General features: G+C 40.6%; 2 protein-coding genes across 3 annotated transcripts in view; both read right to left on the reverse strand.

Annotated features, from left to right (window-relative positions):
- GIGYF2 (GRB10 interacting GYF protein 2) overlaps nucleotides 1-24,931 on the reverse strand; it is a 74,507-nt gene that overhangs the window by 43,693 nt on the left and 5,883 nt on the right. For both annotated transcript variants that reach the window (XM_079976831.1, XM_079976832.1), the window contains exons 2-7: nucleotides 16,873-16,933; nucleotides 10,052-10,181; nucleotides 9,287-9,382; nucleotides 5,853-5,961; nucleotides 3,336-3,447; nucleotides 1,773-1,813 (exon numbers count right to left, since the gene is read on the reverse strand). In XM_079976831.1, coding sequence (XP_079832957.1) covers nucleotides 1,773-1,813; nucleotides 3,336-3,447; nucleotides 5,853-5,961; nucleotides 9,287-9,382; nucleotides 10,052-10,181; nucleotides 16,873-16,913 — 529 coding nt within the window. In that variant the 5' untranslated portion in view covers nucleotides 16,914-16,933. The remainder of the gene's footprint in view (nucleotides 1-1,772; nucleotides 1,814-3,335; nucleotides 3,448-5,852; nucleotides 5,962-9,286; nucleotides 9,383-10,051; nucleotides 10,182-16,872; nucleotides 16,934-24,931) is intronic.
- LOC307217462 (autoimmune regulator-like) overlaps nucleotides 1-24,931 on the reverse strand; it is a gene marked incomplete at its 5' end in the record, with an annotated part of 136,567 nt that overhangs the window by 6,071 nt on the left and 105,565 nt on the right. The window lies entirely within an intron of this gene.

Consider the following 24,931-nt stretch of genomic DNA (forward strand, 5'->3'; position numbering starts at 1 on the left):
AGAAAAATTAGAGAAGGAATTGTAAATCATCTTATGCCCTGAAATGCCTTATAAAAACGATATAAATTACTTTTAGGAGCCTAAATATTAACTCATAGCTATAGAGAGAAAAATGTTATTAAGTTCAGATAGTGTCCAAGAAACAAAATGATTTAAATCTATGTATGACTGAAAGCCAGAGGAATTGGAAATATGCCTTCTAATTCTGTGTTACCAACGTCGTAAGAACTAAAATAGAACAGCACAACAAAATAACTTAGATGCTTTAAAGGGGATTCAAAGGGCATTAAAACAGATGGCGATTCATACAATTTTCAAGTTTTGATCACCATAGAAATCTGGCACTGTTACAAAATTCAGAGTATATATATTAGAAGAATCTCCTAACAAAGAACAGCAAGCTGCAGTTAAGCACTCAAATCCTATTGACTTTCAGAAAGAGTGCTTGGTGGCTATTAGCACCTTTAAAATTCCTCAGAAAAGCCAAGTTCCTTTCTTCAACTTGAGAAACCAGTTCACCAAAAACATTAGGAAAACAACAGGCCCCTATTTCACAATACAAATGACCTAGTTCACACCTAATGATAAACTATGGTTTAGCATGATGAGGATGAGCTGCAGTAAGTCTTGGGCTTGCACATTTTTATCTTCCCAAGCATGGCCACAAAGCAATGCTATGAGTAATCTATGATTAATGAAAGTAAGCTAGTTTCATAGCCCATGGTTTGAAGTTGTCCTGTATAGTTAACACTAACTTGTAGTTTGTTCAGGTTTGAAGGTCACCATAGCTATGATTAGTTTAAAACAAAAGTAAAAGCCTGAGGCTCACTCTCATAGCACTGTGTAGAAAGGGCGAGGTGCAAGTTTCTCCTCTCAATTCCTTTCTCATTTTTTCAGAGAACTAGGAAACAGGGGAAGGGGCAGGAAGAAGCACAGGCTATCTGCACTGTAGGTTGCCTGTATATAATAAACTAACTCCTATAGACACCATCATTTTTTGGACTACCTGATCCAAGCCAACGAGTTGTAACTTTTATGCAACTGGGGTGGGGGAATTATGGACTAACTGGGAAGGGGTATTAGAGAATTGTTTTTTAAAATGTTATCTTGCATTACACTGCAAAAATGCTCAGAAAGCAAACTACTTGAGACGTAACATGGCATGATCCAAAACTTTACTTTGGTCTTGTCACCACTGAATGCATCCAATGGCTTGCCAGAGCAAATTTCAGCACACAATTTAGCAAGTAATTTTTAATCCCATTGACCTCATTACAGCCCAAAAATTGGCTGTGTGGCAGAGCAATCTTGTAGCATGACCAGCTCTAATGGGCATATGATTCACTATGTACCCCAGCCAACTTGAGGTCATGTGAATTGACCCTTAAAATAGCCTGCTGCTTTCAACAAGATGTGTATTATGAAAAAAAAACACAAAGTTTTTTGGTCACTAAAAAATAAAAGTTCAGTATTGTGCTTTAAAATAATTATAATGTAACTCTAAATGAAGTAGTACACAATTTATAACTCCCCCCCCCCAAAAAAAAAAACCTCACTCCAATTCATACAGGCCAGGCTCTAATCCAGTTCCTAAAAATGTTGGCCTATTTTGTAAAAGCACATATCTAATCCCATTTCCTAAAGATGCTGGCCTATGTGTGCATATGATTTTGATAATTTCAGATTTAGACACTGAATCTTAATTTATTACTAATAAAACAAAATATAGATATCCATACCATTTAAAAAACAACAAAAAACAACCCACATACCTGGTTCTTTTCGGCCTGGTTTTTCAAACCGCCTGTCCCCCCTAAAAAGGCAAAATAGCAAATTACCAAAGCATTTGGAAACACTTAAGACAGGGAATGGATCACAATTATTTCTGTGATGTACGAATAACAAGTTGAAATAATGTTTATTAATAGCATACTCTGGACAGAATATATATACAGATATAGGTATCAGAACAGGTAACAAAAGTCATTTTGAAGACCAACCTTTAAAAACGTGCGTTACTGGTGTATTTCTACTATCCATTTGCCCTAACGATCAATGTTTTGTTATATTATTGAAGTTCTTAATAATATTTGTTATTGTCAATGCATGCATCCTATTTTAGTGCATACTAATGTTCCACGAATATCAATCTATATTAGCTTGATGACACTAATTTACTTGTCTCATTTTAAAAAATCTGATCTTGATCAAACTAGGGTAAGTTTATAAAAATATAACACATATGAAGGGAAATCCCCACTGGTTAACTAATATTTGCTTGTTGGAAAAATATAGCTGATGTTTTCTCTCTCAGCATTTCAGGAAGACATCAGGAAGAATTAATTTGACCTTTTTGAGTCACAATTTGTGGATCAATTTATTTCAACCCAGTAGAATACAGTTTAGTTGTTTTAGGTTAGAATCCACTGTGCTGCTTAAGATCATTCAAGTGGTTTTGTGCTAACCCAATACAATTTGACTTGCCCCCACTCTTTGAACAGTTAAATCAAATGCCATTAACACAAACTGCTTTTGAAATTCTCCCTGGTTTCAAAAGCATTGCCTTGAAGCAGAGGCATTTGCTGTTGAGAGAAATAAGTCTAAAGTCCTCTTCTGATTACAGATCTAATTCCTTAGTTCTTTGGATACTGACCATAATCTCTTCTCTCCTAAGCAGGTTCAATTCTTCCTTGTTCTCTTAGTAATTCCAGATAAGTACTAAGCTATGATGTCATGAAGGCTACCGATTTCAGATCTTTCTTAAATTCTACAAGGGATAATTATGTTTTGTAACTTGATTTCATGAATCATCAATATCATCCAATAGTGCCCTGGTTCAGTTAGCTTGTTTAAGCATTTTTACCCAGCTGTTCTTATAGAAGGCTCTGTCACTCATTTTAGATCTTAGAACTTCAAAATTTATCAAAATAGCTGGACCTCTGTAGCCATTCCATACATTAATCAAGGCAAAACTAGTTTGCTATTAAACATACTTTCAAAGGGGAGTTGCTGCCAACCCTGGCTCCCCGGCAGGTGTAGTATACTCAGTTCGTGCTGAAATAGGTCAGTGCATTTGGTTGTTAACTAGAAGGTTGGTGGTTTGAGCCCACCCAGGGACAACTGTAGGCAGCATTCCTGCATTGCCAGGGGTTGGACTTGATGATCCTCAGGATCCCTTCCAACTCTACGATTCTATGAAATCTATGGTGGCCACATCTGTGACAAGACTTCTAGAAGGACAAACTTTAGAGCAGCCAAGATTCTACCAACATAACAAGTTATCTGAGCTTCACTACAGATGCAGTCCATGCCAATGTATATGTTTATTGAATTACCTTTCCTCCCAGCTCTGGGATCTGTGCATTTCTCTGCCCCCTCCTCGTCCAAATCCACCTTCTACATCATCAAAACTTCTTTGGTAGAAACCACTTTCTCCTCTACCTCTGCCTGAAAGACAAAATATGGTTGAGATCTTATAAATTTTACCATTTTCCTTTGGAACCAACAAGACCAAAGCTGATTTTTGCACTTTGCCAAAGTGCCAATCTTAAGTGCCAATCTTCCTTCAAAGCGAGCTCTTAGGGAGACCAATTAGAAAATGCACATTGTTTGATTTTTCATAAATCAAAGGTTTATAGCAAAGCAGGTGCTGTCTTACAAGACAGGTAACTACTGGGCCATGGGTGGAATCCGAACCACAGGGAACCATCAGTTGGTCCAGAGAAAGTGTTGAGTGCTCCTGGCACTTGTCCTATTATGACTGGCAATTCTATAAAACAGAATCAATAAATGATGTTTCCTCTTCCTCAGTCACCAGTAAATATTAAGAAAACAAAACTAATAAAGTGAGCAAACACTTAAACAAAACACTGACACTACCTCTTTTACATCTTTCTTGTACACCATTTATTATCACTCCACTTTAGCTGAAGGACTGCAACTTTCCAGTCATATTTGCGAGTTCAGTAAGAATTTAAATTTAAAAAAGGAAAGGAATAATCATGTGTGCATTGCTAGGCAACCACACAAGCATTCCTTCTAATTTCTGAGTTACTCCCATTTTCTGCTCCCCCACCAGCATGAACCCTGCTGGAAAGTTATGCAGTTGTCACTTCTCTTAAAAGTAGTGGCAGAAACAGCACAGAAACATAGCACAGGCGTATGGCCCAATGACAACACTAGTAGTACTAGATTGCCAAATACTGTTGCTACAGTAAAAGGTTTTAAGTGAGGAGCAATTTAATACAAAATACACTTTTCCCCAGCACTCAGTTAGGGCACTCTACTTTAGGAACATTGGCAGAAAATACTACAAAACCAAATATGCACTAGGGAACATCATCAAAGTATGCTTGTAAGGTTGAAAATTTAAGCATAATCACTGCTAGATTATTTCTTTTTCATATCTAAATTTCTCCTGCAAGAAGGTCACAGTAAAAATGAGTAAAGAACAGCACAAGCATGATTCTATAGAAAGCCTACAAAACTGTCATTTGCCATCATCCTTTAAATAAATGCCTGTTGAAATTTTTTTTTATGCTACCCAGTTTATGTAGACAATTAAGAAAACAGATTTCTGCAACAGCTAGTTGATGGTTTATTATTTAAATGCTTACATGGTAACTATTGTGTACAGATACTGTTTTTTATGATATAGCGGATTATGATTTTTTTATAAATAAAGAAATAAAAACAATATTATTTAAAACAGGGATGGTTAACTTATGGGTGACATACGGCCTAGAAGAGAGATACATAACTAGTAAAATGGTCTTCCAACAAGACCCACCAAAATGTTATTTTAAAAACCTGACTGCTCCTATGAATTCCTCGCTGTGATGCCATATGGCAAAAGGCTTTTTGTGGCCCCAAGGCACTCCAAAATTTTATTTTAAAAGAAATTCCTAATTTCAACTTTTTAAAAAAACAAAACAAAATTAACTTAATAACCTTTTTTACAGACTGCTCCCATAGATATCCCACTGTGATACCAAAAGGTTTTCTGGGCCTTCCAAATATCAACGTTTTATTATTATTATTACATTAAAAAATAATACTGACCACTCCAACAGGTTCCCTGCTGTGATTCTGTGATGCTAAGTTTATAGCCCCCCCCACTACACCCAAAATGTGTTCATTTCTATAATAACAAAAAATGATCACAAATGCTTTGAAGCTCTTTTCATTCTTTTAAATTATTGCCTTAAGTAGTTTTTGTTCTACACTTCTATGCTACAAATATATCTATGACCAGCACCACACAGTCTGTTAAATGAATTCAACTATTATGTCTACATTTCTTGCAGGTTGTTGTAACTCTTTTACATCTGTTCATTCTACTACCTCACACTGCAGAGGAGGTCTAAGATGACTATGTGGGCCATTAAGGGCAGAAATTGTTATCATTTTCCCATTTTTGTAATATGCAGATGGCTTGATATATTCTACTTATTTATCCAGTGAACTCAAATATTTTAGAGTAAGAGTTGTTATCTCAGCTCCTACCTTAAAATCCTCTAAATATTGTTTTTCCTTCACTAAATCCAGGAATATTGGTCAAACATTGGGAAAACAAAGCCCAGGATGTGTATGTATATTGAAACTTCCTTAATTACTTTGCAGTACTGCAGCCCTTACCTTCTCTCATGCTAGGGCCCAATTCTATCCTGTGTTTTTGGATAGGTTCTCTCTCTTACTGGCTTACATTTATTTTTTGTAACATTTATCCCATCTTTCCTTCCAAAGAAAGAAAAGCCATGGCAGATTCTAAACCCCAACACCTTAGACAGGGTTAAGCAGTTTAATTCTAAAATGTAACAATGACACTACTTTACATTCACAAAGCCTCTCACCTCGGCCTCTAGAGGAACTTCGACCTCGAGGAGCCCCTACCACTGTTCCTCCACCTCGTCCCATCAATCGTAGGACAGCAGCACTATTTACAGACATAGAGAAATTTCTCTGCCGAAAAGAAGAAACACGGTGAGGGAAATATTTTGTAACAATACTATCATAAAATCAGACCTATCTCCCCTGCCCCATCAAAATTCCAATGTATTATTCAGCAATTTTCAAGCTACGTAAGTATTGCTGGTGAACTTCTGAGATGACAATTTCCTTCAATTTTCAAACATCAAAATGAGCTTTTTGCATATGAATGCTCTAGAATGTTTGAACAGTGTTTGACTCACTAGTAGAATATATGTAAAAGGAAAGAGCCCATGTTCAATCTTGTTAAAAGGGATCTCAAATATACAGCAGGGCTAAGAAATAATTCTGCTGAGACCTTGAAAAGTTGTTGCCAGTAAGAACAGCAAGTACTGGGACAGACAGACCAACAGTCCGACACACTACAAGATGGCTTCACGTGTTCATCATGTTTAGAATATTAATTACGCAGTTACCGTATTTTTCGCCCCATAGGACACACTTTTTGCCCTCCAAAAATGAAGGGGAAATCTGGGTGCGTCCTATGGGGTGAATGCAGGCTTTCGCTGAAGCTTGGAGAGCGAGAGGGGTCGGTGCGCACCGACCCGTCTCGCTCTCCAGGCTTCAGGAAGACATCCGCAGCCTAGGCAGCCCTGCAGGAGTTCCCGCAGGGCTCCCCACGCTGCGGATAGCAGCCTGGCGCCCGGCGCGTGAGGCGCCCTAAAGCAGAGTGCCCCTCGCGCCAGGCAGACATCCGCAGTGTCGGGAGGAGCCTGCCGCCCGGCGCGCCCTGAAGCAGAGCGTGCCGGGCAGACATCCGCCGCGTGGGGAGCCCCGCAGGACTCCCCACACTGCGGATAGCAGCCTGCCAGCCAGCGCGCAAAGCGCCCTGAAGCAGAGCGCGCCGGGCAGACATCCACAGGGTGGGGAGCCCTGCGGGACCTCCCGCAGGGCTCCCCACCCTGCGGATAGCAGCCTGCCGCCTGGCGCGTCCTGAAGCAGAGCGCCCCTCGCGCTGGGCAGACATCGGCCAGCCCCACAAGCTCGGGGGACAGCGGGGAGGCGCAGCGCCGCCATCCCGCTGTTCCCCGACCTGGTTTTGGGGGAGAAATAAAGGAAAACATTTTTTCCTTTATTTCCCGCCCAAAAAACTAGGTCCGTCCTATGGGACGAAAAATACGGTACTTTGCATTTGTGTATAGTGGATGTCCCTTAAGACACCAAGGAATGATTTTTTCTTTTTCAGATTAAAGAAAGTGACTTATGTTTTAAGATATGAGGAATTACACAACACAGCAAAGCATTTGATTATATGCATATTCAGATACCATATTTGTATTAGGTTCAAGTCTTGGATTAAAGTGCTCCTCCCTTCTCTCCAGCCCTGCTCTAATATGCATAAAATGAGAAGATTGGATTCTGGTTTAAACTATCTATAGTTTGCTAGTACAGTGGTACCTTGGGTTAAGTACTTAATTCGTTCCGGAGGTCCGTTCTTAACCTGAAACTGTTCTTAACCTGAAGCACCACTTTAGCTAATGGGGCGTCCTGCTGCCGCTGCGCCACCGCTGCACGATTTCTGTTCTCATCCTGAAGCAAAGTTCTTAACCTGAGGTAATATTTCTGGGTTAGCGGAGTCTGTAACCTGAAGTGTATGTAACCTGAAGCGTATGTAACCCGAGGTACCACTGTATGTTGAACTAGGAACTCTCTAAACTGATCTGTGTGTAACACAGTCCCTTCCTACCTGCTGTATATGCTATTCATGAAGGGGTTTCATGGCTACAAATATAGCAACATAAAAGGACACCTAAAAATTATTACTTGTAAATCTCATTGTGTTCAGAAGGACTGTGGATTTTAATATTTATCATTTAAATTATAATTTTCTAATGGCTTTGGATTTTGTATTTTTAATTGTGAGTCACCTTGAGCAATTATTTGGATAGGCAGAAAATAAATATATCAAATAAAGGAGAAAGAAAACAGAAATACTGAATTCAAGTATAAAATATTATGTCCTCCTGCAGTGTATTCTGCTGAAGCTTACTGTATTTGGGGGGGGGGGGGGTAGAAGGCAACCACTTAGCCTATAAACAGATTTTCAAAATTCCATTTCTAAAGTTTCTGATAATAATTAACTTGTAATTTCACAGCTTAAACAATGGGGGAGGGAACAATATTTTTTTGCATGTTTCAAATATGTGTTAAAAACTCCCTGGATTAACTTGCATACTTTGAATACCCTGGAAAATTCTCTCAGCCTAAGATTTCCTGAGCCATAGCAGACATACAGTGGTACCTCAGTTTAGAACTTAATCCGTTCCGGAGGTATGTTCTTAACCTGAAACTGTTCTTAACCTGAAGCACTACTTTAGCTAATGGGGCCTCCTGCTGCCGCTGCGCCGCCGGAGCACAATTTCTGTTCTCATCCTGAAGAAAAATTCTTAACCCGAGGTACTATTTCTGGGTTAGCGGAGTCTGTAGCCTCAAGCATATGTAACCTGAAGCGTATGAAACCTGAGGTACCACTGTATTTAGAATGAAGCATACCAATATCAATTCCAGTTGAGTATCACTCCAGGGCAACTGCTTTGTATTTGAGTGCATCTCTCTAAACCTCAAGGATCAATGAGATAACAATAGTGGAATATTCCACTTTTCCTACATTAATGAAGTATAAGGCTTACAGTGGTAACTTGGTTCTCAAACACCGAAAATCCGGAAGTGTTCCAGTTTTCAAACGTTTTTCAGAGGCCGAATGTTCAAAGCAGCTGTCAGCTATTGTTTCTGGGGCACCTGCACTAATCAGAAGCTGTACCTTGGTTTTTGAACATTTTGGAAGTCAAACAGACTCCTGGAACAGATTATGTTTGGTGCTTTTGTTTTTACTATTTATTTTGCGTTTTTGAGGCTTTCTCGGTTAATTTGTTTTTGTGACTGTGTAGAACCCAGTTCAGCTACTGATTGATTGATTGTGTGACTGTGGTAATGGATAAAAGCCCCCCATTCAAAAATGACTATCATCAGTGCAGGTAACAAAATAATAATAATAATTTTTATTTTTATCATCTACAATACTGTCTTATTTATTTTATAGTGCAGTACATTGATTATTGCCTGCATTTTATGCATGAATGCTCTCATTAGATAGTAAAATTCATGTTAAATTGCTGTTTGAGGGGTTGTTTTTAAAAGTCTGGAACGGATTAATCTGTTTTGCATTACTTTCTATGGGAAAGTGTGCCTTGGTTTTGGAACACTTTGGTTTTGGAATGGACTTCCGGAACGGATTAAGTTTGAGAACCAAGATACCACTGTATAGAAATTCCCATTTTCTGTTTATTCAGAAACCAACCTGTTCTTCTTCTGTAAAAGGTACTAGTGCCAAGGGTGGTAAGGGCTCCTCCTGTAGAATAGGCAGAAACTCCTTATCAAGAAGGTCTGACGGTATCTGCAAGGGAAGAGAGAATGTAGCAAAATACATTGACCCTCAAAACATAAATGCCATGGACAATACCAATACCCAAAAGAAAGTACAAAGCAAATATATTTTTTTCTATTTCTTTTTCCAGGTCTCAGTATCTATTGAGACATACAGTGGTGCCTCGCAAGACGAAAAGAATCCGTTCCGCGATTCTCTTCGTCTAGCGGTTTTTTCGTCTTGCGAAGCAAGCCCATTGACGGCTTAGCGGATTTAGCGGCTTAGCGGATAAGCAGATAAGCGGCTTAGCAGCTTAGAAAAAGGGGGGGAGGGAAAAAAAGTCGGAAAAACTCGCAAGACATTTTCGTCTTGCGAAGCAAGCCCATAGGAAATTCATTTTGCGAAGCACCTCCAAAACGGAAAACCCTTTCATCTAGCGGGTTTTTCGTCTTGCGAGGCATTCGTCTTGCGGGGCACCACTGTATCTGGAAACCAAAAATGTATACTAATAAAGAGAATTATGGGCATTATTCTAGCAACTACTAAAAGCTCCTTCAGAAGTCTAAGCAACTAATGACATTTCAAAGAAGTTTAGAGTTTTATGAGTTTAGCATTTTCTCCTTGGTTTCATTAGCATACACTTAAAACTATGAATGGATTTGCAAGCAACCAGACAGGAACATTCTTCTCCTAACTTACCTTACTATCTTTCAGGAAAAGTGCTAACATTTCTTCTCTCCCATAACGATAATCTGCTAATTTATACTTTGGCAAAGCTGGAGAAAGGGGAGGGGATGTCACACTCCCACCGCTAGACAGAGCTCGCAGCCTATAGGGGAACAAATAGGGAAGAAGAAATTAAGACAACCAATTATGTACTCTGCTGTCAGGACAACAAACCTTCAGACTACAGTGATGTCAAACAGAAATCCCTTTCTATCCTGCAGAAGTAGCTAAAGAAAGCTATTTTTATATAGCCTTAGTTGAAAATTATTCACAAAAGATTCTTAAATGCACTTCACATAGTTTTAATGTGAAGTTCACATGGAGTCAACAGTTGGGATTTTTAATTTTGTTCCATTATAACTGATGTTCTGAACTGGCTGTTGCTTAGGCCAATACATCTAAATAGGTCACCATGTCATTCGCATTACAATTACAGGCGACACATGTGCAAAGGTGGTTATCAACATACTGACATTGGAGACCTGATACCACCATTCAGCACTGTCAGACAAGTGCTGAATCCCATGTGACTCACATGGACCTGCTTTATTTTTCATTTTTTTCTAACGCCTGGCACAAAGGAGCACCAAACTGAATGACTAAAGCTGTTACCAGCTACCCTGAACACATCTGGGTCCTTCCCCTCAATCATCACTCTGTAATGCTTCATCAGGACTCTAAGGAATTCTGGACAAAGTAAGATGGCAGTGGTTCCAATCACAGTATTCCTCCTGAGATGGGCAGTGCTAAAAGGCACTGCCGCCATCTCACCACAGGTCTCTGCTATGGCTTCTCTCACTAGTGGCATTGCCACTGGTCCTCACCACTCCATCTCTCAGAGCCAGATGAACTGCCACTACTCTTGGTCCCAAGGTCAGTCTTGGTCCTTGATTCCCAGGAACAAACCTGGCCCTGGCTCTGTAATGCATATTCTGTTAATAGTCTATGACTAAATATACTGAAAAGAAAAGCCTAGTTTGAAGAAGTTGTTGCAACATAAGTATAAGATATACAATGGCCCAGATTAAAGAACTCTATCTGCCCAGAAGGGTTTTATACTTGCTTTTCCACTAACAGCATTCCTACAGCCATGCTGCGTGGCAAATAGCTTCTGGAAGTAAATGGACGTTTAAAAAAGCTTTGTGATACAGCATGAGAATGTCAGCTGCTCAAAGGAGAAAGTTCAACTTGGCTGGCAAAAACTCCTTGCCCATGTCTAATTACCGTATTTTTCGCTCTATAACACGCACCTGACCATAACACGCACATCGTTTTTAGAGGAGGAAAACAAGGGAAAAAACATTCTGAATGAAACAGTGGGTGTATCATTTTTGTGCTTCATGCTGTGGCCACAGACATGTGATCTGATGGTGAATTTGGGGTGACCCAATGCAAAAATCCTGAGAATCCCTGTGGATCCATGCTTTGTAACCACGTTTTTGCACCATTGCAGCCCCAGGCAACAGTGGGTGCGTGATTTTTTGGGGGCAGGCTGTAGCCATGGACATGCTATGTGCTCTGATGGTGAATTTGGGCTGACCCAATGCAAAGATCCTGAGGATCCATGTGGATCCATGTTTTGTAACCACGTTTTTGCACCATTGCAGCCCCAGGCAACAGTGGGTGCGTGATTTGGGGGGGGGGCAGGCTGTAGCCATGGACATGCTATGTGCTCTGATGGTGAATTTGGGCTGACCCAATGCAAAGATCCTGAGGATCCATGTGGATCCATGTTTTGTAACCACGTTTTTGCACCATTGCAGCCCCAGGCAACAGCGTGATTTTTGGGGGGCAGGCTGTAACCATGGACATGCTATGTGATCTGATGGTGAATTTGGGGTGACTGAATGCAAAGATCCTGAGGATCCATGTAGATCCATGCTTTTTAACCACATTTTTGCACCACTGCAGCCCCAGGCAACAGTGGGTGCGTGATTTTTGGGGGGCAGGCTGTAGCCATGGACATGCTATGTGATCTGATGGTGAATTTGGGCTGACCCAATGCAAAGATCCTGAGGATCCATGTGGATCCATGCTTTTTAACCACATTTTAAGTGGGGAGGGAAGGAAAAACACAGAAGGGACAAGGAGCAGGAGAGGGGTGTGCAGAGAAGCAGCTGGCTAAGAATGCAGGAGAGGGGTAGGGAGGAAAGGAAGGCACAAATTTTCCCTCACCTACCCACCCAAGCCAGCCAGCTCGCGCTCGCTCTCTCTCTCTCCCTCCTGCATGTTTTCAGCTTTCCCCTCTGCTTGCCTGGAGGGGAGGGGCTTTCCCTGCTCTTTGTTCCGTTTGAGCAAACACAGCAAGGAAACAGAGATGGGTGGGCAGAATGCCAGAAAGCAGCCGCTTCCTCTTTTCAAGAGGCGATTTGATTTTTGCTTGCTTTTTTTTGCCTCCCCTTGCACCAATTGGCTCCAGGGACCACACATTCGCTCAATAACACGCACAGACATTTCCCCTTCCTTTTTAGGAGAAAAAATCTGCGTGTTATAGAAGGAAAAATACGGTAGCTTTTTTTCAGGGCCTAGTCACAGAAAGCAGTATGCTACTAAGTACTGAAGGATGTACTATACTGTGATGACAAATTTGAAGATTTAAATTTATTTCCCCATTCTCTTTCTCATTCGCCATCTATTTTCATCTTCTCAAATTCCCCTCTACCTAGTCTCTTGAAGCTACTTACTTCAGAGACCTGTTCTATACACAGGGAGGCTACTGTACTCTGAACTAGATGGGACCCTGAAGGCCTATCTACCACATACGAGCCTGTCAGAGAACTCACTGTTTAATAAAGAACTATGTATACCTACCCTTAGGGTGAAAGGTTAGTGTGAAAAGCTTTCAACAACATCTTGTAAAAGTTACAGATACTAGCTGACCATGCAGGAAGCATTCCACAGTGCATAGAAATGCTATCCTCTTCCCTTCCTTTACCAGGCTGTTTACCCTCACAGCCTGCTCTACAGTGGATTGCAGCATTAAAGCAGCAGGCCTCCATCCTGCCTGCTGCTTCTTAGCTCTTGAAGAAGGCAGGGTATAGAAGCCTGAACAAACCCAACGTGTATAAAAATCATCCCATGTATTATGTATCCCTTATTCTGATTCCGCACATGTGCCACTACACTTATTCTGAATTGGAAACCAGAATTATTGGGGATGCAGGAAAGTGATCTGTTCTGGATCCACAGCAGGCTTTCAAATAACAGTTCCATCTTTTTTTTAAAAAGTTTCAGTGCGGTTTTCACTTCAGGTTCAGTTTGATTCTGAGTCACAACATGCATTTTCTAAGGTCTGAACTTTATTTTAGTTACCACAGTTTAATCAAACACAAATAAAACTAATACCTTATTCAGACAACCCCCCAAAACAAGTTTTTACACTCCCTCCTCGTGAATGGATTCCCACCAGCATTTTACAGTTGCTCTAACCAGTTACCCATAATGTCTCAATTGGGCAACTATTATCAGCACCCAACACAATAAGTATTTGCATCTCAACAGCCACATTTTGATGTTATGCTAAACCCGTGAAGTGTGATGTGAACTGGCCTTTGGCAGGAGGAAGAGTTTGGTTTTGAAGTCAAATTGCTTTGCATTTTGAATCCTAAAGTGTGATTAATGTTAACTATGGCTTATTTAAACAAGCTGGATTCATAACCAATGGTTGGATGTTGGTCTATTTTAAACAAACTGTTAAGATAACTGCAGTTTCATCAGACAAGATGACAAATGAGCCATTTTTATGCAAAAAAATTGGAAGCAAACATAAATGCAGCTTTATTTACATTATGTGCTTTATATTTTGACAACTCCAGAATTATGTGTCAGAGATCTTCAAGGACAGAGGTTTTCAGACCAATGGTATCATAGCTGCTGTCTGTAACAGTAACCAGTGACTAAGGATTGTGATTTGTTTCTGTGTATATTGTATAAAGTGTAAATTATAGGTAAATGTAAACCTATCTAAAATAATACTGTTGAATTAAAAGGCAGCTAAACTGAAGTCCAGCATCTGCGCAGATCTGAATCTCTTTACAAGTATTCAATAAAAGCTACTGCTAACTAGTGGAGAGCCAGCAATCAAAAAGTTACTCTGAAATATTACAAAAACTATATAATGTTAAAATCAAAGCTTATCTCATACAACTTTTCAGATCGCTGCTGCTATTTATAATTTAGGAGGATTCAAGGCACTCCAACTAGCAATTTGGGATTAACTCTCATTGGTTTGCTGCCACCATGTGGTAGCACTTTTCATGACATTTAAATAAACATCACTTGTGAATAACCTTCCACTTTTATATGAACCAAGAATCTGAAAAAATTAGTACTATATAATGGATATGAAAGGTATCAAAACAATACTTTCTGAAACTCTAAAGCAGAGGTAAGGAACCTCAGCTCCAGGAGCCAGCTATAGCCCTCCAGGCCTCCATGTCTTCCCAGGACACACATGCCTTCACCCTTTACTTGTCCTGCTCCACACTCTCAACTGCCTTAAACTGTGATGACTCTTCTTGCTTGCTTACCTAAATGGAGGATGGGGAGATGTGCATGTAGGAACCTCTGGTTTTTGTGTGGCTGGAATGTAGCCTACCGGACAATGGCCAGACTCATCTCTATAGTTTCTAGCTGAAAGCTGCCCACAAAGTAATGTGGCCCTCAGGTAGACCCCAATCCTGCTCAAAATTAATGTGCCAAAAAGTTACTAAAGATTTTTAATTAAGCTAACTGCTATTCTCCATTTTGCTACCAAATGGTTTTTAATGCGCGGTTAAAAACAAAAACACACATTAAAAATTATCTATTAGACAGATAGGAAAAAAGAAGAGGATTTTCATAATATAATCTATTGAACAATGCCGTGCATTTGATATATGCCCATTAAAAGTTTATATATTGTTTTTTATTGATTTGCTTCATAACTGGAATGCATTTATGGGAATCTAATGCCGAAACTACACATTACACGTAGTTCTTCTAGGACCTGTTGCTTATAAAATAAAACCAACTGAGGTTGCAGTCTGAAGCAGAGGGGAAATGGAACAAGAGACTTTTAACTCTTTCTACTTGTTCCATTTTCCCACCAAGAATTGTCCCTTAGATTACTTTTACGAGGGTGTAAGAAGTCCCCCCCCCCAAAGTGGAAAATGAAACAAAGCAAAATGGTTAAGAAACCCCCTCATTAGTCTTCCACTTCACATTGCTACCTTCTCAGCTGTTCTAAATACAGTGGTGCCTCGCAAGACGAAATTAATCCGTTCCGTGAGGCTCTTCGTATAGCGGTTTTTTCGTCTTGCAAAGCAAGCCCATTGACAGCTTAGCGGATTAGCGCAATTAGCGGTTTAGTGGCTTTTAGCGATCAGCTGTTAAGCGGCTTATCAGCAGATCAGCTGATAAGCGTCTTATCAGCTTAGGAAAAGGGGGGGGAAGGGGGGGAAACCGCAGGAACTCGCAAGACATTTTCGTCTTGCAAAGCAAGCCCATAGGGAAATTCGTTTTGCGAAGCGCCTCCAAAACGGAAAACCCTTTCGTCTAGCGGGTTTTCCGTCTTGCGAGGCGTTCGTCTTGCGGGGCACCACTGTAAAAATAGAGAGGCATAAAATGCATAGAGGCCTCCAAGCACTTGGTGACATTCTTACTTCCAAGTAAAAGCAAGAATAGTGTTATAATGGTGAATTTACAGCAGCAGTTTTTGCTTTGTACCTTCTTTCTGACAAAAACATCTGCTCAGCAGACTCTCCCACTGGTGGGAGGGGAAACAGGTGATTTCTGCCAATAGCCGCTTCTCTCTGCAGCCCCCTATGCTGCCCTCATCTGACTTTTATTGAAAAACATTTAAGACTAGGATAGGAGGTTGGAAATTGTTTCAGAGGAGGGAGCAAGGAACATGCATTCCCAATATTACTTCCAGCTTTTCAAATCATGGTTTTCAAGAAGCAGGCATTATGTCTGCACCAGGCTAATATGCTTATTAGTAACAGAAGGATGAGAATGAATGAAAATATCCTGTTGAGCTGTTAAGTATTAATCTTTTGAATAATGTACTGTTAAGTATGCACGTTTGCACAAAAGATGCCGTTTCATTAAAAATATAGTATATAAACTATGTACACTTTTCCTGCATGAAGGTATTTTATCCACAGGTAATTTTAATACCAACAGTATTTTTACTGTAAGGAATGAAAAACTTTACTTGAATAAGCAAAGTCCATTCATCCATTCTTTCTTGAACATCCATACTGGATGATGAGAACAAGTCTGAAGATGCTGAATAACCACTGTGCAATCAAAGCCATGGGCAATATCTTTGTAACAATGTCTTACTTGAGTAAGGACATGTTTAACCACACTTTCAACATAGAATGTACAACACATACACCCTGCATATCACTGTGACCCCAAAACTGTATATAGTTGCAAGGAAGAGTGACAATAAGCAGCTAAAGTATTATAAGTATTTTCTGTCCGTGCTATCTCCTGGTGGGAAAGGAAGTAACTAACATCTATAGCCCTCAGTGCTCCTTTTAAATATTTCTCTCCCTTAGTATCATTCTGATTTATTCTAACTGAAATGTCCTCACAAAAGGGGATTTCTTCAACATTGTGACAACAGGCTCCTGCTTCTTAATTCAAGCCAGGGATATAATTAACCAGCTGTAATTAAAAAAAGCTAGTTCAACAACTCAAATATGCTTTATCATTCATCATTTGAAGCAATGCATCTGGAAGTCAACTTTTGTCAAACTCATTAGTGAAAACTTCATAAGACACAAGTATTATAGGTAACTCACCACTCAGGCCCAAAGTTAAGCGTCTGGGTTTCTGCTGCCATTTTTAAAAAAAAGTTTTAACCTGAAAAAGAAATGTAAGAACATGAATCAGTAATCTTATATCAACATATGATAAGCTAAAATTGTTCCAATCCAGACATTCCTAACTGCATCAACATTTAGAGCTGATATTTTCCCTGCTGTTTAGGTGGGATAGGGAGCAGGGGGTGCCTGGAGTTATTTCTCCCCATTCAAAGGGGAAAGAGTGAGGGGCTGTGCCCTCATAGAATCAGAGTTGGAAGCGATACCAAGGGCATAGCTGTCAACTTTCCCCTTTTCTTGTGAGGATTCCTATTTGGAATAAGGGAATTTCCCTTTAAAAATGGGAAACGTTGACAGCGATGCAAGGGTCATATAGTCCAACCCTCTGCAATGCAGCAATCTCAGCAAAAGAATCTATGACAAAAGGCCATCCAACGTCTGCTTAAAAACCTTCAAAGGACAGTCCACCACCTTCCAAGGGAGTCTGCTCTACTCAGATATGAGAAATCCTCCTCCACTTATAGGGCAGAAGAGTTGCTAGATTCTCCCTATAGCCCTATATCCACAGCAAGTTCCTGAAACACAGCTCGAGTAATCCATGTACAGAAACCACTTTTCATACACAGAACACCTCTCACTGGCCGAAGGCCAATCTTTCAACTTCTAATAAGCAATTAAAATTGTTATTTCAAAATAACTCTTAACAACTTCAGTAAAATCCTGTATTATTACCAGGGGTCCACAAATGTTGGCTTGCCTTACAAGTCAGATATAATTTGTGTTCACCACCTATGCACCTATGCACATATCATGCTGGGCTTCAGAGAAGGCAGAAGCAGCAAGTCTCTCATCATATTTCTTCTTGTTTCAAAGCTCAGCAGCATGCCATAAGAAAATCTTCTCATGATTCAGAAGATGGAAGGCAGAATGAATGATGTTATTATATTGAAGAAGGGCCCTTGGCCTTGGCAAATGGATTTGTGGAGGCTTCAATATTACAAATAATATTCCTAAATAATTATATTTAGACATTATACATGGCTAACAAAAAGCCACTCATGAGGTTGCTCGCAACAAGAAATGCCTCCAGGCAACCATAAAGCGAAAGCTATGAGACTGAAATAGAGTTCTTATTTCCTTCAAGCCATTTACATACTACAAATGACTAACATAAGAATAAGTGGGTGGGCAGTAACTTACAAGACAGACAGAATCAGTGTGATTATTTTTGCTTAAAGATAAAAGCTATGTTGTAAAAAAAGCAACTAAGCATCTTCAGAGAGCTTTGGTTTTTGTAGGAAGCAACAATGCTCTATTAAATGCTACAATAATACACAGTATACAGTCCACTTTCCTGTTTTAAGTACAAAGAATATTACAGTGGTACCTCGGGTTAAGTACTTAATTCGTTCCGGAGGTCCGTACTTAACCTGAAACTGTTCTTAACCTGAAGCACCACTTTAGCTAATGTCTAAGACTGGCCAGGTGCCTGTTCTGGAGGGGGGTTGCGTTCCTCTGAAAGAACAGGCTCTGAGTTTGGGAGTGTGCTGCTAGATCCATATTTGCCACTGGAAGCTCAGGTAGCCTGGGTGCCTAGGAGTGCCTTTTACCAGCTACAGTTGTGCATATAGTGTTGTGCACCAAATGTTATGGATCTTCCTTCCAGCTGAGGTCAGACAGACCCGCTTCCTTCTGAACCTCCAGTGCCTATTGAAGGCTATTTTATTCCAGCAGGCATTTAAACTGAAATTTGATTTTATAGTTTTAACTAGTGTATCCTTGTAAAGTAGTTTAAAGACAATTGTAGTTAATTGGTATAAATTTTTTTTAAAAAATAGAATGTTTCCACATTTAAACTTTAATTATAGAATCATAGAATTGTAGAGCTGGAAGGGATCCCGAGGGTCATCTAGTCCATGCCCCTGCAATGCAATGACTTAAAGCTTGCCCAATGTGAAGAAACACATATTGGGGTAGGGGTCCAGAGGAGTGTGACTGGAAGACTGCTGATGCAGTCAATGGGGCATTCACAGAAATCCTCTCCTATAGCAGCCCCTTGAATCTCTTGAGGAATTGCTTCCAGTGGTTGAGAGATGCTCTAGAAGGCATGAAATGTGACATAGGGGCTGCAGCAGGAGGGGAAAATCAGAAGAAATGTGGGGGCAGAAGTATGTTTTTATTTCTGCTAGGGACTCTCCAAACAGTAAATCTTTTCCTCACACAGCATGTCCACCCAATGACAGCAACTTCAAACAATTACTGTACTTATACATATGAAAACAGTCACTACAAATCACTTGACATCTCATACTTTTCCCTTCCCTTCCCCAGTCATTTTTCTTTGGTCGCATCCTTTTCAATTCATGCCTCCACCTATTTCTTTTACTCCCTGCTTTTCAGGCAACTAACCATTCTGCCCTAGTTTCTTTAACAACCCTAACTCTTGGGCAGTACCCTGCCTGCCCAATAATCCTATCACAGCCACTTTTCTGGGAAGAGCATGCAGCCTATTTGTCCTTAGGCTTGGTGTCAGCTTTTCCCAGAATTGTTGCCCTATTATTAGACCTTTCCTAAAACATCCTGTTTACTCTCTCCTCTTTTCCTCAAGTCTGTCTCTTCTACCTGTCCCTCCCTAATGTTCCCATTTCTCAGCCACTCTACTCATTTCTTTAGACACTCTACCTTGCAAAAACTTAAGAGACCATAAGCTGATCTCCTAGGATCTCTTCTCATCCAACTTCACCTGGGCCTGTCTTATAATTCTTTTTGCCATTCAGACTTGTGTGAGGCTTTAATCAAAGCCAAATGGAAAACTCTTTCACAGAAGCTTGACTGCAAACATTCTATCACTGACAGCTTTACAGTGGTACCTCTGGTGGTTCTGAAGGTCCGTTCTCCACCTGAAACCGTTCTTAACCTGAGGCGCACTTTCGATAATGGGCCTCCTGCTGCCACACAACTTCCTCTCGCATCCCGGGGCAAGGTTCGCTACCAGGAGCAACTACTTCTGGGTTAGCGGAGATCGTTACCCGAAGTGTTCGTAAGGAGGACGGTACATAACCAGAGGTTCCACTGTATTCCCTGAATAGAAGTGGCAACATCCATGAATATTTTATGATCTCATTATCTTCTCGAATCAATGACTGTCAGGAGTTTTACACCCTGAAACACATTTACAATATAGAAAGATGTTCCACTTCAGACAAAACATGCAATATTCAAAAGAAGAAAAAATAAGGGAAGTTAAAGAACAGTAGAGAATATATAAAATTATAAAATAAAATTGTCCAGTAGCACCTTAGAGACCAACTAAGTTTGTTCTTGGTATAAGCTTTCGTGTGCATGCACACTTCTTCAGATAAACTGAAACAGAAGTCACCAGACCCTATATAAGGTGTATCTGAAGAAGTGTGCATGCACACGAAAGCTTATACCAAGAACAAACTTAGTTGGTCTCTAAGGTGCTACTGGACAATTTTATATATATATATATATATATATATATATATATATATATATATTTCGACTGCATCAGACCAACACAGCTACCTACCTGAGTAGAGAATATGTTTGCTCAGAAATGGAAGCTACTCTTCCACCAAACACAAAAGGCCACAACCATTCACATAAGGTCCCTCTGAAGACAAGTGGAAAGAGCCATCTTCAACTAGCTCTATCAAAAAGATATACTCCAATTTTATTACAAATCAACTACCTCAAATTATAACTACCTTTCCAATAATTTGTTCTTGTTTTTTATTTAAATAGAACAACATATAACTACAGAAACTTGTCCAGTGGTACATTCTTATTAAATTTCATATGCAGTAGAAAAGTAATAGGTTTATTTATGTATTATCAATTCAAGGAGCCTCTCCACAGAGATTCTTGTGCTGATTCTAGGGTGAAAGAGTATCTTCCATTGCATAATGGAAAAGAAAAGAAGCCAAATCTCACCAAAAGTGTTGAAGTGCCTTTTACCCTTCTGTGGTAAGTAAGATTGTGATCATCAGTTTGATAAATCAGTGGCTGGTTGCTGCATAGAACAAAGCCAAAAGCTACCTGAAGGCTGCTAGCTCAGTAAGAAGGCAGGGCGCCATAGCTTAGCACCATGGCTGGTGAGGCAGATGCCACCACAGGACGCCTCCTGGATCTCAAAAGGTGCAGAGAAGGAGGCAGGAAGGTGAGCTGGAAAGCCAAGACTCAGACAAGGCTGGATCTAACACAGTGGGGAATGCAGCAGCTGCAGCCTGTTCATCCCCCCTACCTTTGGAAGTCAGCGGCTACTTCGATCCCTCTTTTTCAGGAGAAATATCCAGGCAGTGAGAAAATACTGCAGGATCAAGCAAGAAAGGCTCTATTACAGTAGTAGCCCAGGCCCTAGCCTGATCTCACCCTGGGGGTGTCTCAACCAGGCAGGCAGGCAAAGCACAGTGCTGACTTGTGCTTGATCAGGCTCATTTTGCGGCAGAGGATGTGCCACTGCTGAAGCCTTCAACAGTTCTTCCTCATCTTGTGCAGGGCCAGTTCACAGACCTCTGAGATAACTCCACTAAGAACCACTACTATAGAAAAAATATATTCAAATCAAATCAAAATTAAAAATGCACCATGGAACAGAAAAAGAGGCAAGAGGCTGCTGTATAATACTGGCTTTGCAAACATTCACACTAAGAAGAAAAATACATCAAAAACAGGAAGCATCCAAGGATGGTGTTTAAAGAGAAACCAAACTTACAGAAGCAAAAAGAAAAAGAAAAAAGGAATTGGTTCCTCATTTATACTCTGTGACCAACGCATTTGGCCAAAAAAGCTTTGGCCAAGGGCTTTTTTGTTGTTGTTTTTGACCGAAACAATCTAAGTTTCTGTTGCACATAAACATTCACACCAAGCAACTAAAATGACTTCTGTATCAAGAAGGATTAATTGAAACACAGCGATTTAAATCATGATTTTAAAAGGCCAATTTAAATTAAATTTCCCATCAACATTTCTTCATATATTGCCTAAACATTGGTATAAACATAACTAAAACATGTACATTTACAACTAAATAGGGTATTATTTACAATATTTCTTCGTTCTTAAAACCAAGCTTTGCATCTTTTTGTCATGCTGCTTCTGTTTGCACATAACAGTAAGTTGTGGTCTAAAAAAACCCATAGCTTACCAAAGACATGAGGAAACTCCAGCCTGTGGGCCAAATTAGGCCTACCACAGATCTTAATTTGGCCCACCGGGCCATTTCTCCCCAACTATGCCCACCTGCCCCATAAGAATGATCATAGCAAACATACTATTATCCTTGAAATTATGAAAAGTACGTATGATAATTGACCAGTCAAATATTGTCAATTGATTACATACCATTTGATGCTGGACAAATACTGTCAAAATTCCTTGCAAACATGAATGTCACCATGTAAGTAGCAGCACTTTTTTGTTTCACTTCATTATGGTGTTGTTTGTTGCTTACTTCCTGCCTAGAAGCATAGCAAAGTTTCTCTCACAAGTCACCTGCGAAAACTATAGGCATCTTTAAACAAAATCAGGTCAGAAAGCAAACAGCAGCTGCAAAGGTCACCACTGCCTTGGATCATCTAGGACTCTATCTTGCATGCTTCATGAACAATCTGCATATGATCTGTCCATTCTGTACAGGTTCTAGGGAGCCACTGGACTCCATTTTTTTTGTAAATGTTTTATTTTTCCATGGTAACTTAACAAATTTGTTTTTGCAATTATTGTAAGCTATCTATGACTAAACTTAATTTTTAACAACATTATCTGGCAATATTTGACCAAATCTTCTTTGCCTTCTTAAATACCCAGTCCTAAAGAGTTACAGGGGGCAGAAGGGAGATACACACCTTGATTTTATAATACTAAAATTAAACTAATAAGCCAGAAAAGCACATTACATCATATTCTGCATATTTCCACCCTCATCGTTCAGCCCAGACACTGAGATCCAGCACCGAAGGCCTTCTGGTGGTTCCCTCACTGCGAGAAGTGAGGTTACAGGGAACCTGGCAGAGGGCCTTCTCAGTAGTGGCGCCTGCCCTGTGGAATGCCCTCCCATCAGATGTCAAGGTAATAAGCAACTATCCTACTTTTAGAAGGCAGCCCTGTTTAGGGAAGTTTTTAATGTTTAATGCTGTATTGTGTTTTTAATATTCGATTGGGAGTTGCCCAGAGTGGCTGGGGAAAGCCAGCCAGATGGGCAGGGTATAAATAATAAATTATTATTATTATTATTATTATTATTATTATTAACAATACTACTACAATATTTCTGAGAAGCACAAGAATAGCCTTTAAAAAGCCCCTAAAAAGCAGCCACAAAACATATACACTAATTTATCTAGAACATTATGTGCTAACCAAAGGAAAATAATTTATTTAGGGCAAGGAGTGATACAAGCAAAAAAAACAAACCATGGCTTCATGTTCACTAGAGATCATGGGTCATTAGGGAGAAGTAAACCACAATTTTGGGCTCGGACAGAAGAACAAGTCAAGACTCCCCATAACTGTTAAATGACTTCAAAGAATTGTAATAATCCACACAAACACAAAACAGTGGTCCTTATGCATGAAAGTATCTCAGAGTTTCCAAACCAATAGTAAGCTTCTGTTCTAGCTTTCATGTTAAAAAAACAAAAGTAGAACTACATAACAGAACGACATAAGCACGTGGGAGAATAGCAACCACAGTATTTCCTGGATGAGACATCCTTTATCAACCCATTTTCATCTGCCTTTAGACAAAACTTCCCACTCCATAGTAGGGCAATACCTTTATTAAGACCAACCAAAATGTCACAAAATAGTGAGTAAGCTTTCAATTCTGCAGAACTCTTCATCAGGCTATATGTTACTCAGATTGGCAGGGCCTGGGGGAGAGAGATTGAAGGAAAGTGAAAGCATGGTGGAAATTATTTGTTTGGAGGGTCACAGGGGAAATTTCAACCTGCTAATCCTCTCAAGACATTTACATAGTAGACCGCTACATTTTATCACCTTAGTTGCAATAACTTTCAGCCATCAAAGGGGAAGATCTCAAATATTTACGCTCTTACAGTGGTACCTCTGGTTACGTACTTAATTCATTCCGGAGGTCCATTCTTAACCTGAAACTGTTGTTAACCTGAAGCACCACTTTAGCTAATGGGGCCTCCCACTGCTACCGCCGCGCAATTTCTGTTCTCATACTGAAGCAAAGTTCTTAACCTGAAGCACTATTTTTGGGTTAGCAGAGTCTGTACCCTGAAGCGTATGTAACCTGAAGCGTATGTGTCAGAGCTGCCCAAGGTCCCAGCTCACAAAGGACCAACGCAAGGTCGTCGTTATATACAAAAGTCTTTATTGAAGTTCAGTTTCCATTCCAAAGCCGTAGCGCGCAGCTCTACGTCTTAAACCCTAGACCGCCGAAGTTCCGTCTGAATCTCCTCCCCCCTGACACCAGTTTAAGATTCTCGCCCTGCTCCACCTCTTCCTCTGCTCTCTTCTCCTCTGGGTCCTCCTGTCCGCTGGGGCATTCCCCTTTCTGGACTCTTCTGACGCTGAGTCCCCTGACTCCTCCCCCTGTCTCCGGCGGGCTTTAGGACCCGGCTCCCAATCCTCGTTCTCTGCTGCCCCGCGCGCCTGTACTTTTGAACTTGGCTCTCGCGCCAACCCAGTGACCTTCCTCCTGACCGTTGCACTGCTTCTGTCACTGCTTCCCTCTTCCGGGATGCTAGCCGGACCTGACCTCCCCTCCGTTGCCTGACTCTCCGATGGAGGCGTGGTCAGCCCTGACTCCTCTTCTCTCCCTGCTGGGGGAGACGCTACCCCCGATACCTGGGACTCTTCCCCCCCACTATGCTCAAGTGGGGAAGCTGGTCCTGATCTCCAACTGCTGTTCTGGGAGTCCCCGCTGGTCCCTTGCTTCTGGAGTGTCCCCCTTGGGACCCCCCTTGCCCTGGCCACCGGCGCCCCCTTCTGTGAATCTTCCGATTCGCTGGAGAGGCTCATGGAATCTCTCGGGCCACTGTCA

Source organism: Podarcis cretensis (genome assembly GCF_951804945.1).
Source record: "Podarcis cretensis genome assembly, chromosome: 5".
Classification (NCBI taxonomy): Eukaryota; Metazoa; Chordata; class Lepidosauria; order Squamata; family Lacertidae; genus Podarcis; species Podarcis cretensis.